At 33.4% G+C, this 16804-nt stretch overlaps 1 protein-coding gene across 1 annotated transcript; it reads right to left on the reverse strand.

The window, feature by feature from the left end:
• Positions 1 to 260: 260 nt before the first annotated feature.
• On the reverse strand, positions 261 to 1418 carry LOC131070846 (pathogenesis-related thaumatin-like protein 3.7). The gene is made up of 2 exons (XM_058006515.2): positions 1164 to 1418; positions 261 to 1074 (listed from the first exon to the last, which is right to left on the reverse strand). Exons 1-2 carry the CDS (start codon positions 1357 to 1359, stop codon positions 449 to 451), a joined length of 822 nt encoding a protein of 273 aa, XP_057862498.2. The 5' UTR covers positions 1360 to 1418; the 3' UTR covers positions 261 to 448.
• Between the last annotated feature and the right edge of the window lie 15386 nt (positions 1419 to 16804).

A 16804-nucleotide genomic window follows, 5' to 3' on the forward strand; every position in this document is an offset into this window, starting at 1 on the left:
TACTTATATCACTTATGTTTTAACATTTAGTAGTTTTTTCCTTATATATTTATATGATTGACACTCTAATTCTTAATCTCATTATAAATTTATAACTATGTTTCTAACATAACAATTTTTAAATAAAATAAAACAATTCTGAAATAAAAATAATAATTGAAGACTAATAAATATTTTATTATTTTGGAAAACTATATAAAATATTTGAACTTAAACATTTATTCTTAAAAGTATATTGCATATGAATTACCTTTTTCACATTGCCATTAAAGTTTAAATTTTTATTTATAATAAACTGTAATAATTGAAACTGACATGTAATGCCTTACACCAAATGATGGCTTATTTATATGACTCTACCAAACGATAGTTTATGCCACCATATATAAGATACTAAATACGTGATCAGCTCACAGATGATTATTTTGAAGTATAATCCTATATATATCTAGGGACAGAATACAATACTGTAGTCGGTGGTACCAGAGGGGCAGGTGAAAGTGCTGGAAGAATCGTCCTTGGCATAACTGTAGGCCTGAGGGCACTGATTCTTGAATATCATGGAGTAGCTTGAGGGAGAGCAGTTGTCGACATGGGTGCCTCTGCAACAATATTCATCAGTTTGAAAGACGGTGCAGGCACTATTGCATCCGCCATCCACCTTCAATTGAGCAGGGCACGCAGCATTGACGTCGGCTTTGCATGCAGGAGCGACACACTGTGAATTTGTGGGATTGATGGAGAGAGGAACGTTGAAGCCGTCCACCAGGGAAACGTCGTAGAAGTCCTTGTTGCCATCTCCATTCAGGGTGTACTCGGCCAGCGTGGTCGGAACGCCTCCCGAGACTTGACAGCTCAGTTGGCCGTTGCAGTCACCGGTTTTACAGCTTCCTCGGCCGCTCGCATCAAAAGAGCAGCCGGTTCGGCCCCAGAATCTTGCCCCCTTTGTCCCCGCCGGCACATCCACCGTCCTTGTCTGACCTTGGTCGAGCTGCTGCCCTCCTCCGGGTAATCCTGCCGCCCAAACCGTGTACCCGCACTGGTTCCTTAACTCAAACTTAACTGCTCCCGCCTCTGCAAGAAAACACACACATATTATTATTCTGAGCCTCGGATGCATATAGTATTCAACCTACAACTCTTATGTTGTAAATACAGCTTACCTTGCATATGAAGAGATATGGCCAGTCCTGCCACAAGAAGAAGCACAAGATCTGAAACTGTTGCCATTATAGCGTCTGGATTGAACGATTGAATGAAGATGGATAGATTGGGTATATGAGGAGGGATTATATAGACAACATCTCTCCGCAAGTTATGGCTCCAGAAGCCGTGTCTTACGAGAGTCCCCGTCAGCATTGAAATTCTCTCCTTGAAAACTTCTAGATTGAACTGTTTGAATAGTTTATTCTTCAAGATCATATTATGTGAGAAGTGAATGTTTTTAATTATATTTCAATATCGGAATGTAGGAATTCACGCACATGTTGGATCATTTCTATGATCAACTTCATAATCATATATTATAAATCCTGTCTCCCTACATCTTAGTGATAGATCTTTTATCTCCCTACTTCCTAAACATTGATGAAAAACATATTACCCAATTCTAATAATATAGACCACTCAAAGTTGATATTTTCCAGTACAGAATATTATCCCAAAGATTGAAAAAAATATTTCAAACTTAATTCTAATAATATAGACCACTCAAAGTTGATATTTTCCAGTACAGAATATTATCCCAAAGATTGAAAAAAATATTTCAAACTTAATTCTAATAATATAGACCGCTCAAAGTTGATATTTTCCAGTACAGAATATTATCGCAAAGATTGAAACAAATATTTTACACTTAATTCTAATAATATAGCCCGCTCAAAGTTGATATTTTCTTGATATTTTGAAGAGATCTCCACATGTTACAGAGGAAGCGGGTAAATCAAGAACCGACTACAAAGCCTCCTATCCTATGCAAGTTGTCGATGAATGTAAGATTCAAATACAGCCTTTTATTCTAAGATAGTTAGTAATGACATTTTAAATATATTTATTTAATTTTAAATTGAATAATATTATTAATTATTAAATGAATTTATATATTTATTTATTAAAAAAATGATATATTTTATAAATATTATATTTAAGATTTAAATGATTTTTTGTGAATACACTCATACCATTATAATCTATTTTACAAAATGTAAAAGAAATATTAATTTTTAAGAGATGTATTTCTTTAATTTTCTCATTGAAAATGGAATGTAAAAAGTTATGTCATTTTTACAATGTTCCCACAATTATAAACTAATAAACAATCTTGAAAGGTACTATTCAGTTGTTGATGTGTACAAATATGTGCTCTCTCTCTCTCTCTCTCTCTCTCTCTCTCTCTCTTTACAAAAGTGACCAAAGCCACTGAAATATTTATAATAATATGAAAGTAAAGATTTACATAGTTTCTTAAAGCCCAAATTTTGAAATAGACTAAAATTTATATCAACAATTTTTTTTCAAGTATATTCATCCAACCAAATACTTATGTATTTTTACCGTAGCATGCTCAAATACACCATTGCTAAATAGGAAATAAGGATGATCACGAATCCTTAACTATCTAAGCAATTCAAACATAAAACCAATGGAATAAATGCAAAATGGAATTAAACTAAGCAAGATGAAACTCCCTATTATGCATCGTGGCTTCCATTGTCTTTCTTCTCTCTGTGGTATGACGGCTCTCAGATATTGCACTGGCAACCTGCAATTGACACAAAGATTCGAATATCATGATCTAGCATAAATTGTCCACGATTGAAGAGGAGTGAAAATGGAGATTGAATGCTCAATTTATAGATTTTTGGAGAAGATTGATTGAGAGGTGGAACAAAATGATCAAGAGGTGGAACTCAGGTGACCTCATATGCTGATTGATAGTTGAACTACTGATTTAGAGGTGAAACAAAATAGATTGAATAGATTAATTGAGTCAACTGATTGAGAAAAAGCTAACTGAAAGAAGAAAAAGAATGATTGAAGTAAATAAAGAAGATGACAAAGAGAACTAGAAGATGGAAATAGAGACTAGAGAGATAAATGATTTAATTAATTAATTTAGCATGTGCTTGCACTTTGATTTAGATTTTCAATTTAATCTTTGAATGAAATTTATTCAAATAATTGAATTTATTTTAATTCAATTTAGTATTTGAATATATTTAGAACTTGACTTTGATTTTCAATTTGGTTTTTGAAATCATGCACATGTATTTGAATTTGGAAGAATTTATAAGAATGTGAGATTAAATGAAATTAGAATTTGGGGATTTGGAAATGGAAGAATTAATTAGATAATTAAATAATTTAAAGAAACTATTTAATTATGCTAGTAATGGATTTTAATTAAATAATAAAGATTATTTGAATTAAGGGATTAAATTACAATTAATTAAATAATAAATATTTAATTAATATTTAGAAAAGGGTTGATGACTAGATGATTAGAGATAGAAATTGTGAATTAATTTATTTAAATAATAAAGATTATTTAAACTAGGGAATTAATCAGAATTAATTAAATAATAAATATTTAATTAATATTTAGAAAATGATTAAAATGATTAAATGATGAAAGAATAAGAAATAGAATAATTAGTAAGATGACGAGGAAATATGAAATTAGAAGAATAAGATTAATTAACTTAATTAAATAATTAAAGAATTATTTAATCAATTAGATGAATAATTAGTACATGATCAATGAGACATTTTTAGGTGTCTACATTTGCTCCTCTTTGAGACAAAGTCAGAATGACATTGTTCAAAGAAAATGAAAAATTATGTCCCAGTATGCCTTGGTGATACTCAAGGTGTAATACCCCCTCAAGAGATTGTTTGTGCACTAAAGACATGAATGATCTCTCAAAAAAAGAAGAATGTGAGATAAAATAATAGTTAGTTTATTAGAGATAGAAATAGGTGATGTGAAGATAATATTGAAATAGAATATGAGAGAATGAACCTTAGAATGAAATAGAATGAATTAGAAAAGAATATGATTTAGAAAGAGATGATGAGAAAAGAATCAACAAACTAGAAATAAGCAAATTTGATGAAATGAGAATGAAATTGAATGAATCATGAACCTATGTCATTATTTATTGTGCAATATATATTCATCACTGTGCCTTATTATTGAAAAATGGAGCTTAGCACATCAGGGTATAAGGAACCAAGATGTAAAGATATCTCATTGAAGAAACAAAGACGTAGTAGACAAGCAACAAACAAAGAAAAAGATAATGCCTATCATGGCTCCTCTAGTCACTTGTGGACATCCCTGAGTAGCATAGGAACATAATCTGTCACCAAATGATAAAAGATAAATACTAATACGGACAAAATTCAGCAGCTATACTGACCTTGTGCCTTCATTCTCAGTTGCTTGATGTGATGGTTGATAATGTCTGATCTCAGAAAGTTGCAGACCCCGTTTAAGACTGACCTGTCTGATTTCGAGTGTATCCTCTTTTGTTTAAGACAAGATAATGATCACTTTGATATGGATATGATAGGATTGATAAGACAGATTGAATAGTTGATTGTAGATGTTTGACTGGATAGTCTTATCCTTTGTTGACCTCGTGCGAAGCGTTTGCTGGATATCCACTAGGGTATTTGTTTCTCACGAGATATTTTATTGCAAGTTTTTCTGATTGATTGATTTTTCGGTTTTTAGTTCTTTCCAAGAGCTTTTTCGATGTTTTTGGATTATGTAGATCGATATTTGAATGTTTTTGATTGATTTTTTCAGGATATTTTGTAGATGTTTTTGGTTGATTTTTTAAAGACATTATATGGATGTTTTTGGATTTTATGGTTTTCACTATTTTTGGATTGCAAGTTTTTCAATGTTTTGAATGTTTTTCGATTGACTTTTTTCAATGTTTTTGGATTTTAAGGTTTTCAATGTTTTTGGATTTTAAGTTTTTCAATGTTTTTGGACTTTTTTCAGGATCATACTTTTAGGATGTTTTCGAAGGACATTATATGATATTTTTTGCATTTTTTCAGGACTTTATACGATTTTTTGGATTTTCTCAGTTATGCCTCTAGTGAGCAGGCCTATATGACATGATGATCTGTAGAATGCATGTGGAGACAATGATTTTTTTACATGACCTATGTTAATGCAATATGCATGATGAAGATGCATTTCCTATTTAAACAAGGTTAACTATGTTTGTTTTAGCATTTGTAATACACCAATTGAAATGGAGGTGCAAAATATTTCATAGATAAGTAGTCAATCGATCTCTAAGGGCCTTTGGAACATTCAACTCAACACACTTAGTGACTAGGAGTTACAAATGGAGACACGAAAAACTTCTCCATTAGTTCTTGAAACTTTGATCTTCTTTTGCCCATGTGTGTTCAGATGAGTTAATTCCTTCTCTTGTGTTCACTAAAGATCCTTAGCATCCTATATGACTTGCTACATGGATTATCCTAACTTCAAAAGCATCCTAAATAGAGCCTCGCTGCCAGCAGACTTTTAGAGCTCCGACGAGGTTATAGACTGTAATTTCTCAAATATTGCTCCATTGCTAGTAGGCATCTGGAGTTACTCGCATGTTCCTATAGTAAAGCTTTTTGTTGCACTTGCATGCATGAGGTTTCAGTTATATATCATTTATCTTTTTCCTTGAGATGGATATTTGGCATAGCTCTTTTTCTTTTTACTTTCTTGACTTGACTTGTAAGTAGTGAAACCTACTTGGTTGTGATAATAAAAACAACACTGAAGTAGAATTTTAGATTTTTCACTAGTCATATGATAAACTAGGTGTCTAGAATGAATTAGAGATCTTCTTAATATGTTTGAGATATAGCGATTGATAGATTTTGGGTTAACAAGTCTTAAATAGTGAAATCACTACCCAACCATAACTAAAGCATCATCATAGGGTAATGCTGAAGATGAATGACCTTAGGACCTCAAAGAATTCATGTCTGAATATCTAAGAAAGGAGATTATCCTTGTTTCTCTTGAATGTAAATGAATGATAAACTTGAACAATTACCTTGTTTTATTGGTGTTGCTATATATAAATGCAGAAACTATATGCCATGAAATCTGTGAATATGATGTGTTTGGAAAAGAAGCTATATGTGATGTGGTGGTTCGAATAAAATGAGATGCAATGTGGAAAGTAAAAACCTAAACTAACCTAGCCCTTAGATGTAATATCGTTTAAGGTGCATGTTGTTCACAGGGTTAGAGAGTTTTGTGTAGGTAGTTCATTGGTCTTTGTTTGATGAGTCAGATAAAGATGTCTTTTTCAATAGGATATAAGGACTCAGCTAAGTGTACACATTCAACATCTCCATTGTTGATTTCTTTAGTTTTTGGATTTTGTGGATCATCGGAGGAAAATCCATCTCTAGAACACTTAGCTATAGCGTTATCATTTTCAATTCAATCCATCTATGGTATATTCACTTTCCCCCAGTCTATCAAGTATGGGTGTATGAGACAAATTGATTTTATTTTTGAAGTTATGACATGAGCAGGTGTTATGTTTGTTTTTATTGATGCACTTGAAGAGGATGATGATGTCAACCAGGTGTTGATCTTATTAGCTGGTGTTATGCTTTTTTTTGTAACTACATTAGTATTTGATGATGGCATACATATAATTGTTGACAAGTTTCTCTGTATAGTATGATCTGGATTGGTGATTTCATTGATTCATGAACATCTTGTATAGAGGGATTAGGATCATTAGGATGACTAGGAGAAATGGTAAGTTCATTTGAGAGGGAATATTATGAGGAACATGGAGGATTATGACATGGAGATGAAGGGATGGAGGGATCTTGATCAAGATTTGGAGAAATAATGGGATATTGTTTATGATATGAAGGTAAAGGTATGCTTTGATCTTGGTTTGTAAAGGGATTATTAGGGAGGATGGAAGGGATGTCTTGATCTTTTTTAAGAGGTGGATGTTGGATGGGACTTGAAAGGAAACTTTTTTCTTGAGATGGAAGGGTTTGATTATGAATGGAATAGAAAAGAGTGAGGGGATCATCATAAGATTCTTGGTCAGTGGGATCTTAATCAAAAATTGGCTAGGATGGAAGTGGTTGTTCTTGATCTTTATTTGTTTCAGGACTCATTTCTTCTAATTTTGGGTCATCCTCTTGACATGGGGAAGGAGTTTGGAAATGCATGGGATATTGTTGGAATGTTTCAACATTTTGGCTTGATGAAGAAGGATTTTGAATGAGAACCTCTGAATCATGACTTGAATTAGATTGGGTTTGTATGATGGATAGCAATTGGGAGGTTGTGTTATTAGATAGAGATGGCATAGATTGGTCTTGTGTGACTTTAGGGGATGATGAAATGGTGGATAGATATGGTTTATTTAGGATTTGGTTGAAAGGGTTTTGGTTTTGGTTGAGAGGAGTATGATTTTGGGTGAAAGATGTTTGATTTTGGTTGAATGAATTTTGATTAGGACTTTGGTTGAATTGGATTTGATTTTGGTTGAAAGAGGTTTGAATGTTGGGTTGGTGTGAATTTTGATTTGGACTTTGGTTGAAAGGGGTGCAATTTTGGTTGAAAGAGGTACTTTGAATGTTGGGTTGATGTGATTGGTATGATTGATATAGTGGGTTGAAAGAAAAAGAAGGTTTACATGACTCTAATGTTGTTTGAATTGAGGTCAGAATAGTTTTTTGAAGAATGAAGGTTGGCATGTTTGAATGGTCTCACCAGAAGAAGGAGGTTGGTCTAATACTGATTCCCTTGTGGCCATTACTTCTGTCATCATTTTTTCTAACCAACCCCTATGGTTGTTAGGACTAGTCATGTCAGCCACTTGTTGCAAAGTTTTGATTTATTGAGCTAAGATTTCTATGGATGGTGATAAAATAGGAATGGAAGGGATGAATCCTCCACCTTCCCTATGAAATGTATAATGCCAATCCATGATTTTTTCTTGTTTGGACCTAGGATCACAACATGTAAGATATTTTCTCTATTTCTTTGAATATGACAATGTTTGATTGAACTTGACCAGCTTGTTTGAGTTGAGGTTGAGTGTGATTGATCCTCTGATTGTGTTTTGGATTTTTGGGGTATGAATTTCTAGGATGATTATGCAAATGACGATGGACTAAGACAGACATATATGAGGTCTAGACAAGGACATATATGAGGATGATAATGAAAACTATATAAGGACTATGCAAGGACTATGCAAGGACTTAGGACAATAATGAAGACTATGTAAGGAATTAGGATGATAATGAGGACTATAAATGAAGACTTTGCAAGGACTTAGGATGATAATAGGGATGTAAATGAGGACTATGCAAGGACTTCCTATGGTCACATGTGTGTAAAACTTTGAGTTTGCAGGACTATCTAATGTTTCAAAATGGACTTCGTTCTCAGTAATTTTTTGTGTAGGACAAGTTTTGTGGTTTTTCCAAGTCCGAGAACAATTGTTTGGAGGTAGATATAACTGACTGAACTATTTTTTCAAACAATCTTAGAGAATTCAGAGATAGGCAGGATAGGGCCTGAAATAGCCCAAATGAATGACTCAATACTGGTCTGATACAATGATACATCTAAAGACACAGAAGCTAAGCTTAGGCTAGAAATTGGAAACCCTTCAAATGAGGCCCTTATGAAATTCTGAAACAAAACGAACAGATAGAGTTTGGCAGCACTGGCTCCACTCCATGACACACACTTCTAAAGTATGCCAGTCTCTCTTATCTTGAAGATCCAAAGATCTTATAGCTGAGGGATTCTTGTATCATAGTGTAAGGTACATGAAGGGTATCTATGGGGTATGATCCACACTCTCAGAATCACTGAATGTATGGTTTTGGGATACTAAGTTGGTTCTTATTGTAAGGTTTTGAGGGGTCCTGATCCAATGATGAATTCTCAGAGCAAGCCACTTAAGACTTTAGTTGAGCTTATCAGTACAGGGAAGGCCCCCACATATGTCGAATTAACTCAAAAATCTAGCCACTTGACCACTATATTTATATAGCGTCTCAAAAAAATTGCTCGAGAGTACGCTACGAGAGATGATATCCCCAACACTTCCCAATTTGAAGTACCTCTGTGGGGTGATGAAATCCCCAGTCAAAGATACCCCTCGCTACGTGGAATAAAATAAAATTGGATGTCATTGTGACCTCCTTCCTTTCTCCCAAGACCCCGAAGGTGGGTGGAAAGTTAGTTAATGCAACAGTAGGTCCACCCCAAACACGATAAAAATTTTTTACCTTAAGAAAACCAAATGTGATTTAATCTAGTGTAGCCTGATTCACATTCATTTTATAGCCCAAATTGAGGTGTTGAAAACGCATGTACATGTCCATTTTAAACACCAACTTGAAATATGAAGGCATGCATGTCAATTTTAACCGTTGCTGATTTTAAGCCCAAATAAAAGTGTTATACGTGCATGTCAATTTTAACCAATGTTAATTTTAAGCACCAATAGATGAAGTGTGAGATTGTGCATGCACGTCCATTTTAACCATTGTTGATTTTAAGCACCAAAATATGAAGTGTGAGATTACGAGTGTAATTGATCTAATATTAATCTGATCCTTTCTGTAAATTCACCACAGGTTGCAAACAAATGATTAGCAGTAAAATCAAATCAACAGAAAATAGAAAATTAAAAATTGATAGAAATGAATGCGTGATTGCATGACATTGACAGAGCCAATGCATGAACATAACATAATGAATGCGTAATCCTGAGAGATCAGATGCCTGACAATAACAGATCGACTGCGTAATTAAAATAGAATGATTGCATGGTAGAAAGACAGATAACACAAAAAAATAAATTAAACTAAACCCGATCAGAAACCTGCAAAACCAATTGTGAGGCCCTAGCTAAATCTCTCATCATCCATTCAATATTAATTAGATCATATTTAACTTGATATGAGAGAACTAAGCTATCATATCTATCAAAGGTTGGTTGATCTTCCCAATCTTGTATAGGCTTTTCTGCTTGGAGAACCCTTTGATAGCATTTGGCCTGTCTTCTTTGTTCCTTTGTCCTTCTAGCACCTAAATTCCTAAATTGTACCTTTCAAGCCATAAAATGATAATAATATCATGCAAAATAATCTGTTTCTAGATTTACTCAACTTTAGACAAAATTAAACATATCAGAGAACATAAAGGATATGAGAATAGAAACAATCAAACAAAAATTTTCCCTGTGAATGCGTGATCTAGAAAGGGCAATTATGTGACCTTGTCTAGTTGAATGCATGACCCCAAAGGGTTGAATGTGTAATGTTGTCTATGAAATTGTGTGATTAAAAATCTATTCTCAAAATCCATGCAAATTTGTAAAAAATGAAATAAATTGTACAATCTGAAAAATTACACAGAAAACAGAGAAGGTAAATTAGTTGTTCTTCACTTTGGGTTCACCAAAATGTAGCATGCTCAAATACACCATTGCCAAATAGGAAATAAGGATGATCACGAATCCTTAACTATCTAAGTAATTCAAACATAAAACCAATGGAATAAATGCAAAATGGAATTAAACTAAGCAATATAAAACTCCCTATTACGCATCGTGGCTTCCATTGTCCTTCTTCTCTCTATGGTATGACGACTCTTAGATATTATAATAGCAACCTACAATTGACACAAAGATTCAAAGTTCATGATCTACAATAAATTGTCCAAGATTGAAGAGGAGTGAAAATGGAGATTGAATGCTCAATTTATAGATTTTTGGAGAAGATTGATTGAAAAGTGGAACATAATGATCAAGAGGTGGAACTCAGGTGAGCTCACATGCTGATTGATAGTTGAACTGCTGATTTAGAGGTGAAATAGAATAGATTGAATCGATTAATTGAGTCAATTGATTGAGAAAAAGCTAACTGAAAGAAGAAAAAGAATGATTGGAGGAAATAAAGAAGATGACAAAGGGAACTAGAAGATGGAAATAGAGACTGGAAAGATAAATGATTTAATTAATTAATTGATTGAATTAATTAATTTAGCATGTACTTGCACTTTGAATTATATTTTCAATTTAATCTTTGAGTGAAATTTATTCAAATAATTGAATTTTTTTTAATTCAATTTAGTATTTGAATATATTTAGAACTTGACTTTGATTTTTAATTTGGTTTTTGAAATCATGCACATATACTTGAACTTGGAAGAAATTAGAAGAATATGAAATTAAATGAAATTAGAATTTGGGGATTTGGAAATGGAAGAATTAATTAGTTAATTAAATAATTTAAAGAAACTATTTAATTATGCTAGAAATGGACTTTAATTAAACAATAAAGATTATTTGAATTAAAGGATTAAATTATAATTAATTAAATAATAAATATTCAATTAATATTTAGAAAATGGTTGATGATTAGATGATTAGAGATAGAAATTGAGAATTAATTTATTTAAATAATAAAGATTATTTAAATTGGGGAATTAATCAAAATTAATTAAATAATAAATATTTAATTAATATTTAGAAAATAATTAAAATGATTAAATCATGAAAGAATAAGAAATAGAATAATTAGTAAGATGATGAGGAAATATGAAATTAGAAGAATAAAATTAATTAACTTAATTAAATAATTAAAGAATTATTTAATCAATTAGAGGAATAATTAGTACATGATCAATGAGACATTTTTAGGTGTCTACAGTTACAATGGACATAAACATTTATGTTTTAGTCATTTGATAATACATTTACATGATATTACTAGTTTTCAAGAATTTTATGAGTGTGTCACTTTAAAAACAAACTGTTGATATAATAAGAACGAAACAACCTTGAAGATATTTCCATGCATTATTGATGTTTTACAAAGATATTACACAATAAATATCACAATAGACAACTATCAATTATTTTAATATTGATTATTTCTTAAATATAATTAATTCATTGTTAGGTCTTCATCCTATTATACATCCTAATTATTCCTAATTTTCCTTAAGTTCTAATCCATTTTCCCTAGGTCCTAACATAAATTCTGAAATCCCAATTCCAATTTAATGATCCCATCCACATAAAATCCAACAAATAAAATTGATTAAAAGTCCCCACATAAGCACCAAAATAAATATAAACGAACTGAAAATTATTTTATTCCTCTCGACTCATTTCATAACCACTATATAACTATCCCTCGAAATCATTTAAAAATCCTAATTATCCTCCACCATTTACCTCATAATCACTTTAAAAACTCGATCTTGATTCTTGATATCTTATTAGATCTCCATTATTGATCAAGCATCCTACATCTTTATAAATAGATTCTTTAGGGAAAACTACAATGTTGTGCTATTGGTTTGAGCAGCCATGTTATCATTTTTTATAAAATCCACCCTCATCATACAAGAAAGGTTTCTAGGGTAAAATGCATTATTTTTATTTATTATTTGTCAATTTCTATGATTAAATGAACACTACATAAAATGTTGAGGATGATTTTATCATTTATCTTTCAAATATTTTTTGTTTTCACATTTTTAGGTACACATTTTTGGTACGCTTGTTGGAACACTTGTCCCTCTTCAATATTTATCTTTGCAATTTTTGGTAACCAATATTTTAAAATTTAAAACATGTAGAAATTTGAATATAAATTTTATTTTAGGAAAGTTGAAGAAGTTTGAATAATATCTATGTTGGAACTGAAACTGTTTTTAAAATACTTGTTAGAGGTGTTTCTAAATGATACGAATGGAGCTATGAAATAAAAAATTCTTGGATTTTTTCAGCTTATTTTTTGGAAAGAAAAGGAATCATTTTTTACATATTGATTAGGAGTCGGAAAGACTCGATTCCCTTTATTAATCATTTTTTATTCTTTATCACATCTATGGTAAAATGTTATATCAAAACATACTTTGTGTACCTGATCAGATCAATCGAGTCCTGTAGTAACAAGTTTCAAATCTTTCAGTCTCTTGGGATGCCTTGGCTGTATGCATCACTACACTTCCACTTGACACCTATCATCTACTAAATAGTTCATCTCACCATGACCTTATGAGAGCACTCATCTTGAGGTGGGATTCTTTCTTAGAGGTGTTCAATAATTATATGCTCTGCACTTGGCTACCCAGTGTCAATTGACGGCATGATAAATGGTACACCAGAGGTGCGTCCTTCTCTATCCTCTTGTACTAAGGAAAAGTCCTCTCAATGCTCTAATGCCTACATTGGATATCGATTGAAATATCTCATGATGTTCTGAACCTAGCTCACGTACCACTTTAATGGGTGAAAAACCCAACCCTTGGAATATACTACCACCCCAGGTGATGAAGAGATGACATCAAGGTGCCAAACCTTCAATCGATGTGAACTCTTGGGGAAGATTAGCCTACTATCCCTAGAGTAACTTTTATCCATTGAGTGATGACCCTTCCACTCAGCACTATCAGATCACTAGGGCAAACTTTCATCCCTACTCGATGGGTTGGTCTTGCAGTCAAGCTCCCTTCCACCTTTACACTCGAGGATTGATTTCCGATCGGCTTGAGAAAAACTTTCAATGCCTCAATTACCTTTTGGGAGACCTACGCCTCATAGAAACTATCTACCTAAGGCTATCCCTTGGACAGTAGGTTCAGTCACAAGGTTAGACTTCTGGCTCTTCTATACTATTATCCCATTAATGGCTCATGCACCCCCGGAAGAGGGCCTTCTTCGCCTTCCACCTAAGCTGCACAACAAGAGCCCAAAGTCAATCCAAGGGAACAATAAAGCTTCATAGGGTCTTTCTATTCAGGTGCAGGTAGTCTGCATCTTCACAGACATGTCTATTTCACCGAGTCTCTCTCTGAGACAATACCCAGATTATTATGCCTTTCGTGCAGGTCAAAACTTACCTGACAAGGAATTTAGCTACCTTAGGACCATTATAGTTACGATCATCGTTCAACAGGGCTTTAGTCGCTAGCTTTCTTGTCATCGGGTCACCAAATTCCTTAACATTCCGGCACTGGGTACGCGTCAGCCCCCATACATCATCTTACAACTTTGTAGAGACCTATGTTTTTGGTAAATAGTCACTCGGGCCTAGTCACTGCGACCTCCTTTGTACAAGGAGGCACCCCTTCTCCTGAAGTTATAGAGCTTTTTTTGTCAAGTTCCACAGAGAGAGTTGTCACGTGCCCCTATGTATTCTCTACCTACCTACTTGTGTTAATTTCAGGTACAGGTACCCATTTGTTGAAGGGTCGTTTGAGATTTTCCTTCAAGTATGACGTAGGTTACCCAGCGTGGAAACATGCTATAATTCATCGGACATCGGCTCGAGGTATTTTCTATATCCCGTTCTAACCCCGCTTTTTCGGGGTCACCTTCGTACCTTGAACCACAAACAAGATGAAGAAGGCTAACTTAGCCTACTCCATCCTTCAGGACCAACAAAGGGTAGTAAAGGAATATTAACTTGTTTTCCATCAACTATGCCTTTCATCCCGATCTTAGGCCCTGATCTACCCTCCGTGGATGAACCTGGTGAAGTAATCCTTAGTTTTTTGGGGCATTGGATTCTCACCAATGTTTGCATTACTTAAGCCGACATTATCTCTTCTGCTTTATCTGCATCTACTCATGCAGACACTTCCCTTTGAGGCAGAACACTCCCCTACCGATGTATTTTTTATTACATCCCACAACTTTGGCAGATCACTTAGTCCCAATCATCTTTGGTGTAAGAGTGCTCGAGCAGTAAGAATAGTTAGAAAATTAAAAGAAAATGAATGATAAACAATGACAAAATGACCTATCACCTCCTAAGAGATGCGAGTATGGATTTTCTCTTAGATCTGGATAAGCAATCCAATGACTTGACTACACCTAGACGGAGGATTTGAAATGATAATGATATGCAAGCTAGATGAGATTGATTATGCTAAATTGATCCAAGAGACTATTTAAGCTAATGATATGCATGATTTAAGCTATGATGATTATACAATTAAGCTAGAAAAGAGATTGATTAAGCTACATGATTAAATAATTATGCTAGAAAAGATCAAATTAAACTAGATCTAAGATGCAATTGCCCATAATAAAAATGCTAAAATTATATGATAGAATGGATATGCCTATAGTAACAATTCCTAAATTGATATGAGATGGGATCCTTTGTGCTCCAAAATGGGGGATATTTATAGGTTTTTCAAGGCTAGGGGTGAGGTGGTAGGAATCAATGGTCAAGATTGAGTCTGAAGATATCAAGGGTGAAATTGGAGGAGGTTTGAGAAGATGTTGGAGGAAGGGACACTTGTCAGCTCTGGGGTTACAAGTGTCAAGGAGCCTTGCTCATAATAGGGAAAGTGTCCTAGAGAGGAGACATGTGGCCAAAGTACCATGTGTCTCAAGGGAAGAATATACACACCATAGGAGGTTAGGATAAAGAGGTTATGATATGCAAGATAGGATAGGGTTACTTAAACACAAGGCTAGGTGGAATTGGTTAGGTTAGAGGGATGGTTAGGTTAGGTGGTTAGAGATTAGGAGGCATGTGGGTAATTTGAATTTACAAATTTAAATAATAGGAAAAGACTAATTAATTTTCAACCACTCATAAATTGATTTGTTTTAATTAATTAAGAGATTAGAAGAAATGAATTAGATGGGGGGAGGATTAATTAATTTGAATTAATTAATCAAACGGAAGTATTGAAATGAACCTATTAAATAAATCCATAGATTTATTAATAAGTAGATGAAAGGGATAATCTAATCAAATTGCTAATGAATTCAATTAAATAAGGAAGGGGGATTAATTAAATAATTTCTTATTTAATTAATTATCTTCAGATCATTTTTAGGTGTATACATTTTGCCCCTCTTTGAAGCGAGGTGTGATGATGTGTTGATTCAAAGAATAATGTCATTTTGATGATGTTGATGTGATATTGGTTCGATAGGATGTCCCAGACATTGATTGATAACTTGCGGTACGATGATGCCCCCTCAAGAGATAAGTTAAGATCATTAACTTTTGGAGTGTGTGAATTGTTATGAAATTGATGCCCCAATTAGAAATGATTTGATTTCTACAACTCTGGTTGATGAAAGTGCGAGTTATTTGATCATGATGATGGGGTTCTCGGTGTGATGATCCATAAAGCTTGATTGATTAGATTCATAAGATCAAGATTTAGGCTAGTTTCACGAATGACACCTCCTGTATAAGACAAAGATGATTAAAGCGTCTGGTTTCAAGAACAATATATCCTATATAAGACTTGATGAGAAAGTCTGGATCCAAGAAAGATACATCCTGTACAAGACATGATATAATAGATTTGATGTGATCGATTGATAGAATTGATAAGGTTGATTGGATAAAGAACTAACATTTTGTTGATATCAGGTTTCAGGAAGATTCAGATATGCTGATGTTGGTTTTGTTGAGGGGGTAACATAAGATTTTCACTGGGTCGACAATATCTAGAGAGAGATGAGTCATCAGTCTAATTGTGTATACACTTATGATGATGCTTTGATGATTCCTATGATAGATTTAACCTTAGATAAGATGAGCTTGTGGGATCCCATGCAAGAATGAAATGCAAGCTAAATTCAAGATAAATGCAAATGCAAAGCTATGATCAGACCAGTCACTGGGTTATTGTGTTTTGTCATCATTGAGCTTTTTCTTTTAAAATGTGCAAAGTGAGTGCAAACATCGATAGTACAATCAAACCAAGATGACCTGAGCA

Source organism: Cryptomeria japonica, unplaced genomic scaffold (genome assembly GCF_030272615.1).
Source record: "Cryptomeria japonica unplaced genomic scaffold, Sugi_1.0 HiC_scaffold_916, whole genome shotgun sequence".
NCBI classification, from domain to species: Eukaryota; Viridiplantae; Streptophyta; class Pinopsida; order Cupressales; family Cupressaceae; genus Cryptomeria; species Cryptomeria japonica.